The following is a 13,044-nucleotide window of genomic DNA, read 5'->3' as shown; positions in this document are numbered from 1 at the left end:
ATTGGTCTTGCAAAAATGCTTATCAGTTAATTGTAATTCCCTATTTACGATAGCCCTTTTTTTGAATCCTCGATTTGAACTTCTACTGAAAACTGAGCACTAATAAAACAAACAAAAAAAAGTTTTCAAACAATAATTACTTCTTTGAAAAACCCAACTTGTGTATTATTTGAATTAAAACTGAGCCAATGCAATATTTAAAAGTCTTTTGATATTACATCCCATTCTCTAGAGCGCTTCAGAATCATTTGGTTAGAGCTGGTGGAACAAGGAAAAAAAAATACCATTTCTAATCAATTCATTATCATTTATATGGAATAGAACAAATAGTGTGGATAAATCCACTCAAATAATGAACCAGAGGTTGTCTTAATTGTGTTATCCTTTGTTCTTTCACAGTTGTTAAGCAGTAGAGCGCAGAGATCTACATTCAACGTTTCACTCTAATGTTTGTAGGACTATCAACAGGACATACATGCCCATTGTTGTCCGCATAATCCAGATCATAATTTAAGTTTTTCTTGACTCATTTAAATTTTGAAACAAATTTAAATTTTCCTGTGTTGGTGTAAGATTTTAATCTGTCAGGATGAATTCAATGCATTTTAATACTTGCATTTACTGGGGAGGATTTAGCAGTGGCATAGCAATGTAGAAACAGGAGATGAGGATTGTAATGCGTTTGCCTACTGGCAAAGAGAGATAAGTGACTCCCTTGATGATGTCCATTTATCAGAAGATCAAAAAATGACCTTCTGGCTCAAGGGTTCTTGCCTGCTGCGTTTTCATGTACACAGGAATGTAATTGTTATTCTGGGGTCATTTTAGTTGGGTTTATGACTTTTCTCTACATTTGGGAGAATACATTTTTATTTTACTAAGTTTTTCACTATATGCAGTTTTACCCAGACGTCTTGGGATCTGAATATCTGGACAGCTGACTCTATATTACTTCATTGACCTTGTAGTGAGTGTACAAGGGGTGTGTATTATTGGGATACTGTTTTACCATTTGCTAGGTTTATTAATTCTGTGATGGAGAAATTGTTTTTCCTTTAAAGGCCTTGCACTCTTCTTTCTCATGAGTTAAGATTCTTACAAAGAAGCTGCAGGTTCTGACGACTGGAGACCGGGTTGGATCCAAAGAGTGCCTCACTACCTCTTTAGTTGACCACTGTTCACTGGTGTAGGGCTCTTGTATAGGGCTGGACATGAAAGGCTCTTCCTGAAGGGGCAGGGAAACTAATTGGGGAAAGGGGATCAAAACTACACTAGAGCAATAATTAAGATATCCTCACAGTGTAATGGGAGTCTGTTCTTGATAATCAAGCCGCTGCCCTACTACCAGGCGTTCGGAAGCGAACTGCGTGTTCCAGAATGCACTGCTGCCGTACATTACTATCCCCATCAGCAACTTCAGAGTAATAGTGATATTTTCCTCTGGAAAATGAATGTAAACTGATAAAAGTGCAGTGGAGCTGAGTCAGTCAGAGGGTGTGCCCCCCTAGGTTAGCTTCACATGATGAGAAGTGGAATGAGTCAACTTAAAAGGGGTACAAAGTAGGCAGGAACAAGAACCAATAGAACTTTCCTACTAGAGGAAGGAGAGTAAGGCAGGAATTAGAACAAGGTGAGTGGAAAGTCTAAATACCTGTGCAGTCAAGACAGGAAAGCAAGAGCAAGTCTGGTGAGAAGGGACCGTCTTAGCCGGTCATATCTAATATAGAGGAAGTTGAGGAGACACTGCCTTTCTGTGACTCTTCATTTTGCTAAGCAGTGTGTAGATTACTAATTGGTATTGGGGACACTGGTAGCGTTTGTGAGATAATAGGTGGTTCCCAATCAGAGTGACCTCTGTTATAAAGACAGAGCCTTCTTAGAGGCGGCATCCAGATCCTTGCATTTAGTTGGGATTCCTGTAGGTCTATTTCCGTATTAGTCTGCTAGCCAAACTCAATGGCCACAGTCTACTTGGGGCTTGTCGCTGCTACTGTAGTCTCTGGATGCCGTCTCTTCCCCAGGGTCCAGGCTATGTGAGTGAATGTGCCTGGCATGCGATGTGGTTTTGGTGATGGGACTACTGCAGTGGTGCTCTGTCCTAACAGAACTCTGAATTGCCTCTGCTCTTTGTGAACAGTAAATTGGATTAAACCTGTCTTGTGTGAAAGTATGTTAGCAGCTTATCAGCCTCAATGCTTGATAAATAATGTTAAAGACCTCGTAAGAAAGTATCGTTTTGTATAATGTTTGACACTTCACGAGGCGATCTATTAGTATATTTAGTTTAAAATTTCAATTTTTCAGAAATGAACTCCTCAGAAAACAATGCATCTTAGACCAGTATTATGTCTTTTTTTTCTTTCAGCTATGCGAAAGGTGATCTGGATATTTCTTATATAACCTCCAGAATTGCTGGTATGAGCCATTAACAAATATTTTTGTAATTCTTAAATCATCATGTTCAATGCACCTTTATGTTTTCTACCTGCACAGTTTCTAATGCACTTTAATGATTACTTTCAGTGATGTCCTTCCCAGCTGAAGGTGTGGAATCTGCTATCAAGAATAATATTGAAGATGTACGACTATTTTTTGACTCAAAACATCCTGGACACTATGCTGTGTACAATCTGTCTCCAAGGTCATATAGGCCTGCTCGATTTCACAACAGGGTGTGTATTATACCTTCCACTTACAATTATATTTTGGTTTGTTTAGTCACCATAACTTTCATTTTTAGCAACCACTGTTTTATCTAGCAATCCAATGAACTGTGAATAATGGAAGAAACTGTAGGTTAGACACTTGTACTGGTAAGCCGTAGCAGCATTAAATAGTGTGCCATTTCCACCATCTCATTGCTGTGAGCTGTTGGGAAAGGGGTGATATGAAACTGTAGAGATTTACTTACCCGATATGGTCCAGAGGTGTGCTAGTTGTCACCTGGGACTCAGAGGAAGTTTGGGTAATAGAGGATTGTGAGAAGTTGGCCTGATATGTGATGTTCACTATTCTAGTGGGCACCCTGTATCAGTCCAAACAACCCTTATGGTGATGGTTGTAAAGTCAACCTTATAGACCAGCTGTACTAGTGGGATGCATGACTAAATAACGACTGCCTAAACCACGACTTCCTGAACCACGAAAGCTAAACAACGATCAATGCTAAACCACTACTTGTTTTACAACAACTTCCTAAACCACGAAATAAAAACCACCTCGTAACTGGCCAATAGATGGCACTATTGTAATAATAATACTTCTAAAAAATATTTTTTAAATTGCTGTTCACCCATTTCATCGATATTTTAGTCTAGGTATGTTTCGCAAGTCTATCCCTTGTTTTATTGTGCCGGGTAGTTCAATACTTTTTTCGTCCATTGTCTACAGCTCCACTCGGGGCCAGGCTGTATTTCCCAGGGAAAACATAAACAACTAGCCCGGGCACTCAAAAATGATAGACCTGAAGGGGCGTCTCAAAAAGATTGCCATATACAATAAGGTACGAGTGGCCCATTCACGACATTCTATGTGGATTTACCAGGGAGAGGTAATAGGGTGCCTCCTCATTGGGGGGGGTTCACATAAAAAGACAAGCATGCACTGCTACAATTCAGCTGCCACAAACCCTCAGTTGTGTCACAGCAGTCACCGTTGTTTAAAGGCGTACCACCATGTGAATCTATCTCTCTTCAGCTGAGCAGCTCACCACAGTAATGAAAAGCAATGCTCAGCAGATGTCTCGAATGGAAAAATACTGGGTCTTCAAGAATGATGAAATGAGGAGCAGGTTGTCACGTAGACACTGAGTGAGGGACATGTGAACAAGGGCAACTACACATGAAAGACATAAAAAACGCATGGTTTACCAAAGAATAAAGAATGAAAGAATTCTGTGAGTTGTCAACACAGCTGTTTATAAATTTTCAAGAAGGAGGAAATGATGCCGTGGAACAAGAGGCCATAAATTCAAGACGATCCATTCATGTAACCCTGCCTCATATCGACCTGGCATGTAGAGCAGTAATCAGTTCTTTAAAGGAACATACACCCTTGAAGGCTAGGCCACACATGAAAACTATGAAGGAGGGATCTTATGAACTGCAGCTGTTGCTACGTCCATGTCTTAGTTCAATACCCTGCCTCTTCCTCCGAGTACTATGCCCTGCCACTGTTCTACAATATTTCCCCTTCTCCTGAATACACGCATCACTTAATTGATGATATTTTTTGATTCAAGTGTCGGCTCTACTTTCACAGGAAGCTCTGATTCGTGTTTAAGAACGTCGTGGTTCAGGAATTCGTTGTTCGGAATTCCTCGTTGTTCTAACTTCGTTGTTCAGGGAAGTCGTGATTTAGACTTCGTTGTTTAGGATGTTTCCGATCCTAGTGGTATCATGGACAAAGCAGTCTTAGGCTAAACTGTAGAGGGCATGTGAAGCCAGCTGCTTTACCTTATGTAACCCCTTTAATACCAAATGAAAGGACACCACACAGGTTATATATACAATATATATGTATTTATTACTAACACAACCTCGCTGAACTCTTTATGAGGTCAGAGGCACAAGCAAATAACAAGATACTCTTTATCATACAATAAGTTGCACAATATACAGTAGAGCCCTAGGGGCACGTAAAACCATATACTAAAATAGTGGTATAAGAACCACGTCACGAACAAGGAATAGGCCTAGGACCTAGGGAAACGCTGGTGCTACGCTGTACTACCAAAGGATAGGAAGCAGAAGGCCCACGGGAGGCATGGTCAGTGTCTTAACACACACACGAGTTACCATAGTTATAATGGGACCAAAAGAAATGGAAACTAGTTCTTTTAGGACACTTCCGGATGGACTAGGATTAAGCTATTGAAAACTAGGACACTAGGATAGTCAATACCCACAGGAGCACCGGAGTATTCGCGTTACCTCACCCACAGGAAGCGGGTGCATAGGTGTCAAAGTGTGTTTGGGTTTCGTCACTGAATCCTATGAATCCTATGGAGCCTATGGAGCCTTGGAAAAAGATGCTGCAGGCGACCAGGAGAGAAGTGTCCGGTTGGATCCAAGGGCGGATCGAGGATGAAGAGTACCTGAAAGCAGAGGGGACGGAGTCTGGGTCACTAGCCAGTGACCAGGAAGGAACCAGGCGTTGTCGTGAAGCAATCAGGTGATGTGAGTGAAGCTGATCTCTGCAGCCACGTGGACCAGGAGGTGTCGACGACGACCAGGCGCTGGGCATGGACTGTCCCACGAAGGATCTTGCTGTCGGCGGTGTCTTCTTCCGGATTGGAGTCTAAAGTCTCTTGACTCAGCTCCTACCTATATACCAATCTGAGGGGCTGGATTATCTGCTAGGTCCCTCCTATGGGTGGGACCAGGGAAGGAGGTGGTTACACCCCTTTCCATTTGTCCAATTTCGTGCCAGAGCTGGGGCTGGAGTGCCCCAGCAACTGGTTTCAAACGGACTATGCATGGGACACCTTGTGTGCCCCAGGCAGTGTCTCATTTCATTCAGCCCTTCCTGCCCAATACACTATGGCCTGTCTGGGGTGGTGCTAGCACCTCCCAAGACAGGAAACCTATTGTCCAAGCCTCCCTCGCTGGAAGGACTCCCAGCAGCAGGAGGTCAGACTTGTGTCTGTGGCAGCAGCATCCATTTTGTGATGCTGAGGCTCTGGTTAACTTTAACCGGGATTACTAGGAATAACATGTCTTCTCCCTCTAGAAGGGTGGAATGCTACCCCCCTCGCCAGAACTGGCGAGGGGGGTAGTAATCCAAAGCGTGTGACACCTTACACGACATGTTTTGATAAAGCCAAACCAAAGTTAGCATTCAACGGCGAGGATGATAATGCACTCAAGAGTATATGGTATGGCTATATCATAGACCAGCTATAAGGACATGGTTCCGAAAGCTGCAGACAGGCTCAGCTCATGCTAGAGCCTCATCTCACATAAAAACAAGCACTCTACCTCCAGGATTGTTAAGGCCTGCCATAGGAGTGACTTATAGGTATATAGGTGTCTATATGTAAAGGTAGGTATAGGGATAATACACCTAAGCAAGGGGTGATTACACGACCTTGCCCAAGCTGAGTGATCAGCCAGTTGTGTCAATGTGAATGGCCAGCTAGGGGTGGCATAAGTCAAGTCAAGTCAAGTCAGGAGATTTATATAGCGCGCTACATACCCATAGGGTCTCAAGGCGCTTGAAGAAGGGTGGGGAATTACTTGTCGAATATCCAAGTTTTAAGTTGCTTTCTGAATGCTAGGTGGTTCTGAGTAAGGCGAAGGTGGGTGGGAAGTGAGTTCCAGGTTTTAGCTGCCAGGAAGGAGAAGGATCTACCTCCCATGGTGGTTTTGTTGATGCGAGGTACAGTGGCAAGGGCTTGGTTGGAGGATCGAAGCTGGCGGGAGGGGGTCTAGAAGGACAGTCGTGTGTTGAGGCATTCGGGTCCAAGATCGTAAAGTGCTTTGTGTGCGTGGGTTAGGAGGCGGAAAGTAATCCTCTTATTTCGTGGGAGCCAGTGGAGGTTTTTCAGGTGACCGGAGATGTGTTCTTTACGCGGGATGTCTAGTATGAGCCTGGCTGAAGCGTTCTGGATGCGTCGGAGTTTTTTCTGGAGTTTTGCGGTGGTACCGGCGTATAGGGTGTTTCCGTAGTCCAGGCAGCTCGTGACCAGTGCGTGGGTGACCGTTTTTCTAGTTTCGGTGGGGATCCAGCGAAATGTTTTTTTGAGCATGCGAAGAATGTTGAAGCAAGATGATGAGACGGCGTTGACTTGTCTGGTCATCGAGAGTGAGGAGTCCAGGATGACGCCCAGGTTCCGTGCGTGGTCCGTCGGGGTGGGTGCTTTTCCAAGGGCCTCTGGCCACCAAGAGTCATCCCAGGCGGAGGGGGAGGTGCCTAAGATGAGGACTTCAGTTTTGTCCGAGTTCAGTTTCAGACGGCTGTGCTTCATCCACTCGGCTACTTCTTTCATTCCTTCGTGTAAGTTGGTTTTGGCGGTGTTAGGGTCTTTGGTGAGTGAGAGGATCAGTTGAGTGTCATCAGCGTAGGAGATGATGTTGAGGTTGTGTTGGTGAGCGATGGCCGCAAGGGGGCTCATGTATATGTTGAAGAGGGTGGGGCTGAGTGACGATCCTTGTGGCACGCCGCAAATGACTTCAGTGGCCTCTGACTTGAATGGTGGGAGGCGGACTCTCTGGGTTCTTCCGATGAGGAACGAGGTGATCCATTCCAGTGCTTTTCCTTGGATTCCGACGTTTCTGAGGCGCTGTAAAAGGGTGCTATGACAGACTGTGTCGAAGGCAGCGGAGAGGTCGAGGAGGATGAGGGCGACTGTGTCTCCATTGTCCAGTAGAGTTCGAATGTCGTCTGTTGCTGCGATAAGTGCGGCCTCAGTGCTGTGTTTGGCTCGGAAGCCGTTCTGTGATGAGTCGAGGGATTTGTTCGATTCGAGGAAGGCGGCTAGCTGGTTGTTGACCGCTTTCTCGATGATTTTGGCCGGGAATGGAAGGAGAGAGATGGGGCGGTAGTTTTTGAGTTCTGTGGGGTCCGCTGTGGGTTTTTTCAGAAGGGCGCTGAGTTCGGCGTGTTTCCAACTTTCCGGGAAGGTGGCGGAGTAGAGGGAGCAGTTGATGACGTCTCGGAGGTGTGGTGCTATGATGGAATCTGCTTTGTTGAAGATGTGGTGAGGGCATGGGTCTGTGGGGGATCCTGAGTGGATGGAGTTCATCAGGCGGATGGTGTCTTCAGTGGAGATTGGGTTCCAGTCATTAAGGATGTTCAAGGGGGGTGAAGGTCCTGCAGAAGGTTGGGTGGGTTGGTCTCCGGATTGGTTGTCGAAGCTGTTGTGGATGTCTGCGATTTTGTTGTGGAAGAACAAAGCTAGGGAGTCGCAGAGGGCTTGAGAGGGGGTGATATCGTTGGAGTTGGCTGATGGGTTGGTAAATTCTTTGACGATGTTGAATAATTCTTTGCTGTTGTGGGCGTTGTTATCTAGTCGGTCTTTGAATGCGGCTTTCTTGGCAGATCGGATTAGTTGGTGGTGTATGCGGGTGGCGTTTTTGAAGGCGTCCCTGGTGCTGGTGTTGGGGTCTTTTTTCCAAGCCTTTTCGAGGGAGTGACAGAGTTTCTTGGATTTCTTAAGATCATCGTTGAACCATGAGGCGTTTTTGCTGCCTAGTTTGATTTGACGTTTTTTCAGCGGTGCTAGGATGTCGGCGCTGTTGGATAGCCATTGGGTGAGGTTGATGGCTGCTTGGTCGGGGTTTGAGGAGTGGGCGGGGGGGGGTTTGAAGAAGCGATGAGGAGATCTGGTCGATGGTGATTTTGTTCCAGTTTCTTCGTAGAGTAGGTTGAGGATAGTTTTGGGATGTGGTCTTATTGTAGATAAAGTGAACGCAGCTGTGGTCCGTCCAATGGAGAGCTGTGGTGTGACTGAAGGAGATATGTTTGCTGGAGGTGAAGATAGGGTCGAGTGTGTGACCTGCAATGTGGGTGGGCGTAGTGACAAGTTGTTTGAGTCCGAGGTCGGCGAGATTGTCCAGAAGGGTGGTGGCGTTACTGTCATTGTTCTTTTCCAGGTGAAAGTTGAGGTCTCCCAGTAGAATGTATTCCTCGGAGGGAAGGGCGTGTGGGGTGATAAAGTCAGTGATCTCGTCACTGAATTGAGCACGGGGTCCTGGTGGCCTGTAGAGGAGGGTGCCTCTAAGTGTGGTTTTGGGGTCGGTGTGGATCTGGAAGTGAAGGTGTTCTGCGCTAGCGAGGTTGACGTCAGAGCTGGTTGAGATGCGGATGGAATTCTCATGGACGATAGCGGTACCTCCTCCTGTTTGGTCGGTGCGGTCCTTACGGATGATCTTGTAGTCTTCCGGGATGGCAATGGTGATGTCTGGGGCAGAGGATGCGTTCATCCATGTTTCTGTTAGGAAGGCGACGTCTGGAGAGATGGTGTCTAGTAGGTTCCAGAGGTCGATGGCGTGCCTGTGGACTGAGCGGGTGTTGAGTAGGATGCAATTAAGGTGGTTGGTGTCAGATCTCTGTTGTGTGTTCGTAGATGGGGAGTTGTTCTTTGAGCCGTCGAACTTGCAGGAGTTGCAAGAGAAGGGTCCATGGGTGAGTCCAGAAGCGGCTTGGGCGCAGTTGAGGGGACGTCCGGGGTTCAGGGCTAGGAGGGAGGTGGCATCGTATGTAATGCGTGTGGGGTGGGAGGCACGGGGGCCAGGGGGTCTGGCGCTGGGCGCGGTCCAGGCGCGGACGGGCGTAGACGGGCTTACCTTGGCGCACCTTCGGCGTGGCCGTAGCGCGTGGACGCTGCGCGTAGGGACATGTGGCATAAAAGGAGAGTGGAGGGGGCGGAGCGTGGGAGGGGCAGCAGGGAGGCAGTAGTGTGGTTGAGGGGCGGGCCAGGGGATATCAACAACAATATGGAGGGTCAAAGGGAAAGGCAGACAGGGGCAGCAAAAACAGAAATACGTCGAGTGAGCAGCACAATCAGAACAAATGCGCAGACACAAGTAAAAACGATCGAGTGAGCAGTACTATAAAAAACAAATGCACAGACACAAGCCAAAAATGATCCCAACAGCCTGAACGAGGTCGCGCTGAATAAGGCAGATAGTAACAGTGGCGCTATGCGTGTGAGGCGCTATAATGCAAAGGTAACAACAATTCCGTGTAAAACGCGCAATAAACGATACCAGGGAGCGTTTCAGCTGATAATCAGGAGGAGCGTGGTGGAGCGACCGTTGCCTTGGATGCACCTATGCCCTGGGTGCCTAAGATACACTATACAGGGGCTCATAAGGTGACCTAATTCCCAATTGGTAATGTACCTAAAGTACATGGTATGAATTTAGAGAAAGCACAGCTGGGCTGTGGGTCTGGTTAGCAGGCCCACAGCCACATTAAGTCGAAAACCAGTAAAAGCAAAAAGTGGGGGTGAACATAGAAAGCAGACCCTGCTCTCCTACAAGGATTGTCTGCATATGCTTTGACATTGCAACAGACGTTTTATCCAACTTTGGCTCTTCCGTTATGTTAATAAAGATGATTATTTTCTCCTATTTGTAGGATAGTCAAACACTGTGTAAGAGAAAGTCTTGCTTTTTCCTTTTCAAGATTATTTGTGTTCGTCCACCATTTGAATTGGCAATGCAAACTCATTATTTTCCTATGCTTTTTACTTTCTCTGCACCATGGTTTTGTCTAAGCCTGGGTAGCAAATTCCGTTCCGCTGGTGGAATTTGGGTAATTTTGCGTTCCGCGGAGAACGCGGAATTTCCAAAAAATCTGTGGTTTCGCTGAGTTTTTTGCTTGTTCGCGCTTTCAAAATGCGTGTTCCCGAGATATTTCACCCCGAGCACGCAAACAGCGTTCACGAACAGGAAAAAGCATCGCGAACGGACAGACAAGCAATTCCTCGTGTTCGCTGAACTTTTGCGTGCTCGCAGAGATTTTTTATCGTTTCGGGGAGGCTTTGTGTAGCGAGACTACGCAAATTCCGCCCACCCCTAGTTTTGTCTCATTCTCAGTTGATGGTAATTGTTGCTTCTGGAAACTCATACAGGGTTGTACAGAGATTTGTTTGCTGGTACCACACATGCATGTTAACAACGTAGGCAAAAAGTTCCCGCCCCTTACCTGTTGATATTTTTTGCCAAATGTAGTGTGTTAAGAACTGCTTCTCCTTACACTGGCTAATCCCAAGCACTTTCAGGCTATTTAGGATATTTTCCTGCTGTTTTTATTTCTCTATCATTTTCTTTTGTCAACTCCCATTCCTTATGCCACATTGATCTAGCTTAAAGCAATGTGTTTTGACATTGACTATTTGCAGGAGCCTGACTCACAAAAAGGTCTGCTTTTCTTGTTTGGAGAACAGTAATTTTTTGATGTGCACATGTCTGTGTGCTATCAGCTATACTCTACAATGTCCCTGTGGATCTAATTAACTTACATGCCTTTGGGTTTTTTGTACCCATAGGTCAAGTCAGCCTCCCTTCTATGAGCGGGTTAGAGGACCAAGTCTCCATCTGGTTTAATAACGGAAGAGATATGCCCCTGGTATGAAATGTAGTGCTTCCTCCAAGCAGCATGTGTTGCAGTCCCATTCTGATACAATACATCATTCAAATATATAATGCTCTGTGTATTTGGCAGTACAATGGGATAGCATCACCCGTCCAGTGAGCAGAGATTCCCTGCTTCCTTGTGTTAAGACATGTGATCAGTCCTTTCTCCTCCAAGAGTCTCAAGAAGTGGAAGCACCCGGCCATGTTAACCTTTCTGGGCGCCCAATATCTCCAATTCATTAGAAAGTAGTCATAACACTGTAAGTTGACCACATGTGACCTATTATTACCCTTACTTTCACATCCTCTTCCTGATGAAGCAGGAGCTGACACTAATCTCAGAGTTGCATGCCTCACAGGAAAATGTCCTGATTCCAGTGGTTCAGTTCCTCAGGACTCTGTCCCCTTTAGACTATCTAGTCGCATTCCATCCCTTAACAAGTATCTTCTCCTAGGTGGATTCACCTGACCCTTCAAACCAGAAGCAGCTGGTTCAAGGATTTGGTGAGTTCCTTATAGGCCCCCTGAGATTCAGCTGAAGTATTCGTCTCTATGCTGTCCTCGATTCTCAGATCAGACTTCCAGTGTTGAAGTAAGGTGTACCTCTGTGACCCTTCAACCTCAGGTTGCATAGCTGCTTTCATCACAAGGGTGCCCCTAGGGCGCAGATCTCCTGATCCAACTGGGATGGCTGCTCCATATCTGGATCCTGATTCTAATGTTGAGAAGAAGAACCTGCTTCTGAACAGCATGAAAACATGCCATTGGAGGTATCCAGGATTTTTTGGACAGTGTACTGCAAAGCAGTCATACAAAATTGAGACTTTAGTTATCAAATAACCCATCACTAGGGATTTCAGTATGAGCCTGGTCCTGTTTCTTAGTTCAAATTTGCTGTCTGCCATTGTGTAAGAGGTGAAAAAATTGTATCCGGGGATAGCAAAGTCCTTGGTGGTACATAATAAGGAGAGCTGCAAGATGGAAATGTAGGCAGGAGCCACCTTACCCTCAGCCATGAATTTGGTGAGTTCAATTACATGTTGTGCAAGACAGCATTATTTGTTGTGAGAGTCACTGCCGGGATAATTGGAGAAATTCTTAAGGGAAAAGAGGGATATGTTTATAACTCGCACATAATGTACTTTAATTAGAGCTTAAGTGCACATAAAACAAATATCACAGTTGTGAGAAGTTATTTATAGAATGGTGTGTTTGTGGAACCCCACTGTGTAATAAATACACCATTTTGTATCTAACTTGATTGGACTAGTTTGCAAACCTTAGCTTAGTCATGCCTAGCTGTGGTTCAGAGCATTTAGGCTTTTGTCAAAGGAACAAGTGTAAAGCATTAACAAGTACCAAAACAGTTGAATTAGAAGAAAATGCAACACAATAAATACCTGACACCAATTTATCAAAATAGACACCTTATAGCCAAAAATCCACTGGAGGTTTCCAGAGATATGAATTTTCAAAGGAAAAATAAATAACTGTTTTCTCTACATGCAATAAATATTTGTAACCTGCAGTAGCTTGCGGTTTAGGGTTAGCCACAGCAAACACCTTGAAAATAGTTATATGGGCACTTGTGAGGGGACCATCTCCAATATGGAGCCAGTGACAGGGACCAGTTAGGTCCTGTTGGATTGAAAAGGGTAAAGTCCAGTTCCAGGTCCTAAGGGTGTGTGGTCCTTATGCAAGGGATGCAGGATGCTGAGCGCTATCGAGGGACTTCCTATTGCTACCCCATGGTCCACAAGCAAGGGGGGAGCACATTTGGCCTCAAGGCTTGATGAAAAGGGTAAATTACAACGATATCTGGACATTAAATTTGAGGAGGTTACAATCCTAGTTTGTGGGGAAAGAAGTTGTAGCTACCATTACATGACTCGGGAATTCGAGTTCTTTGTTTCCCTTCCTGAGAGTCGGTCACACCTCCCCCAGGAAGGCAGCAGGCTGT

The 13,044-nt window shown here is 45.5% G+C and overlaps 1 protein-coding gene across 4 annotated transcripts in view; it reads left to right on the top strand.

Moving 5' to 3' along the window:
• Window positions 1-13,044, top strand: part of GAK (cyclin G associated kinase) — a 1,908,861-nt gene that overhangs the window by 827,159 nt on the left and 1,068,658 nt on the right. For all 4 annotated transcript variants that reach the window (XM_086961822.1, XM_086961820.1, XM_086961821.1 and 1 more), the window contains exons 12-13: window positions 2,366-2,415; window positions 2,524-2,672. In XM_086961822.1, the coding sequence (XP_086817948.1) occupies window positions 2,366-2,415; window positions 2,524-2,672 (199 nt within the window). The remainder of the gene's footprint in view (window positions 1-2,365; window positions 2,416-2,523; window positions 2,673-13,044) is intronic.

This window comes from Lissotriton vulgaris, chromosome 3_1 (assembly GCF_964263255.1).
Source record: "Lissotriton vulgaris chromosome 3_1, aLisVul1.2, whole genome shotgun sequence".
Taxonomy (NCBI): domain Eukaryota; kingdom Metazoa; phylum Chordata; class Amphibia; order Caudata; family Salamandridae; genus Lissotriton; species Lissotriton vulgaris.
Note: the sequence above shows the minus strand (reverse complement) of the source record. Positions and strands in the feature narration are given on the sequence as shown.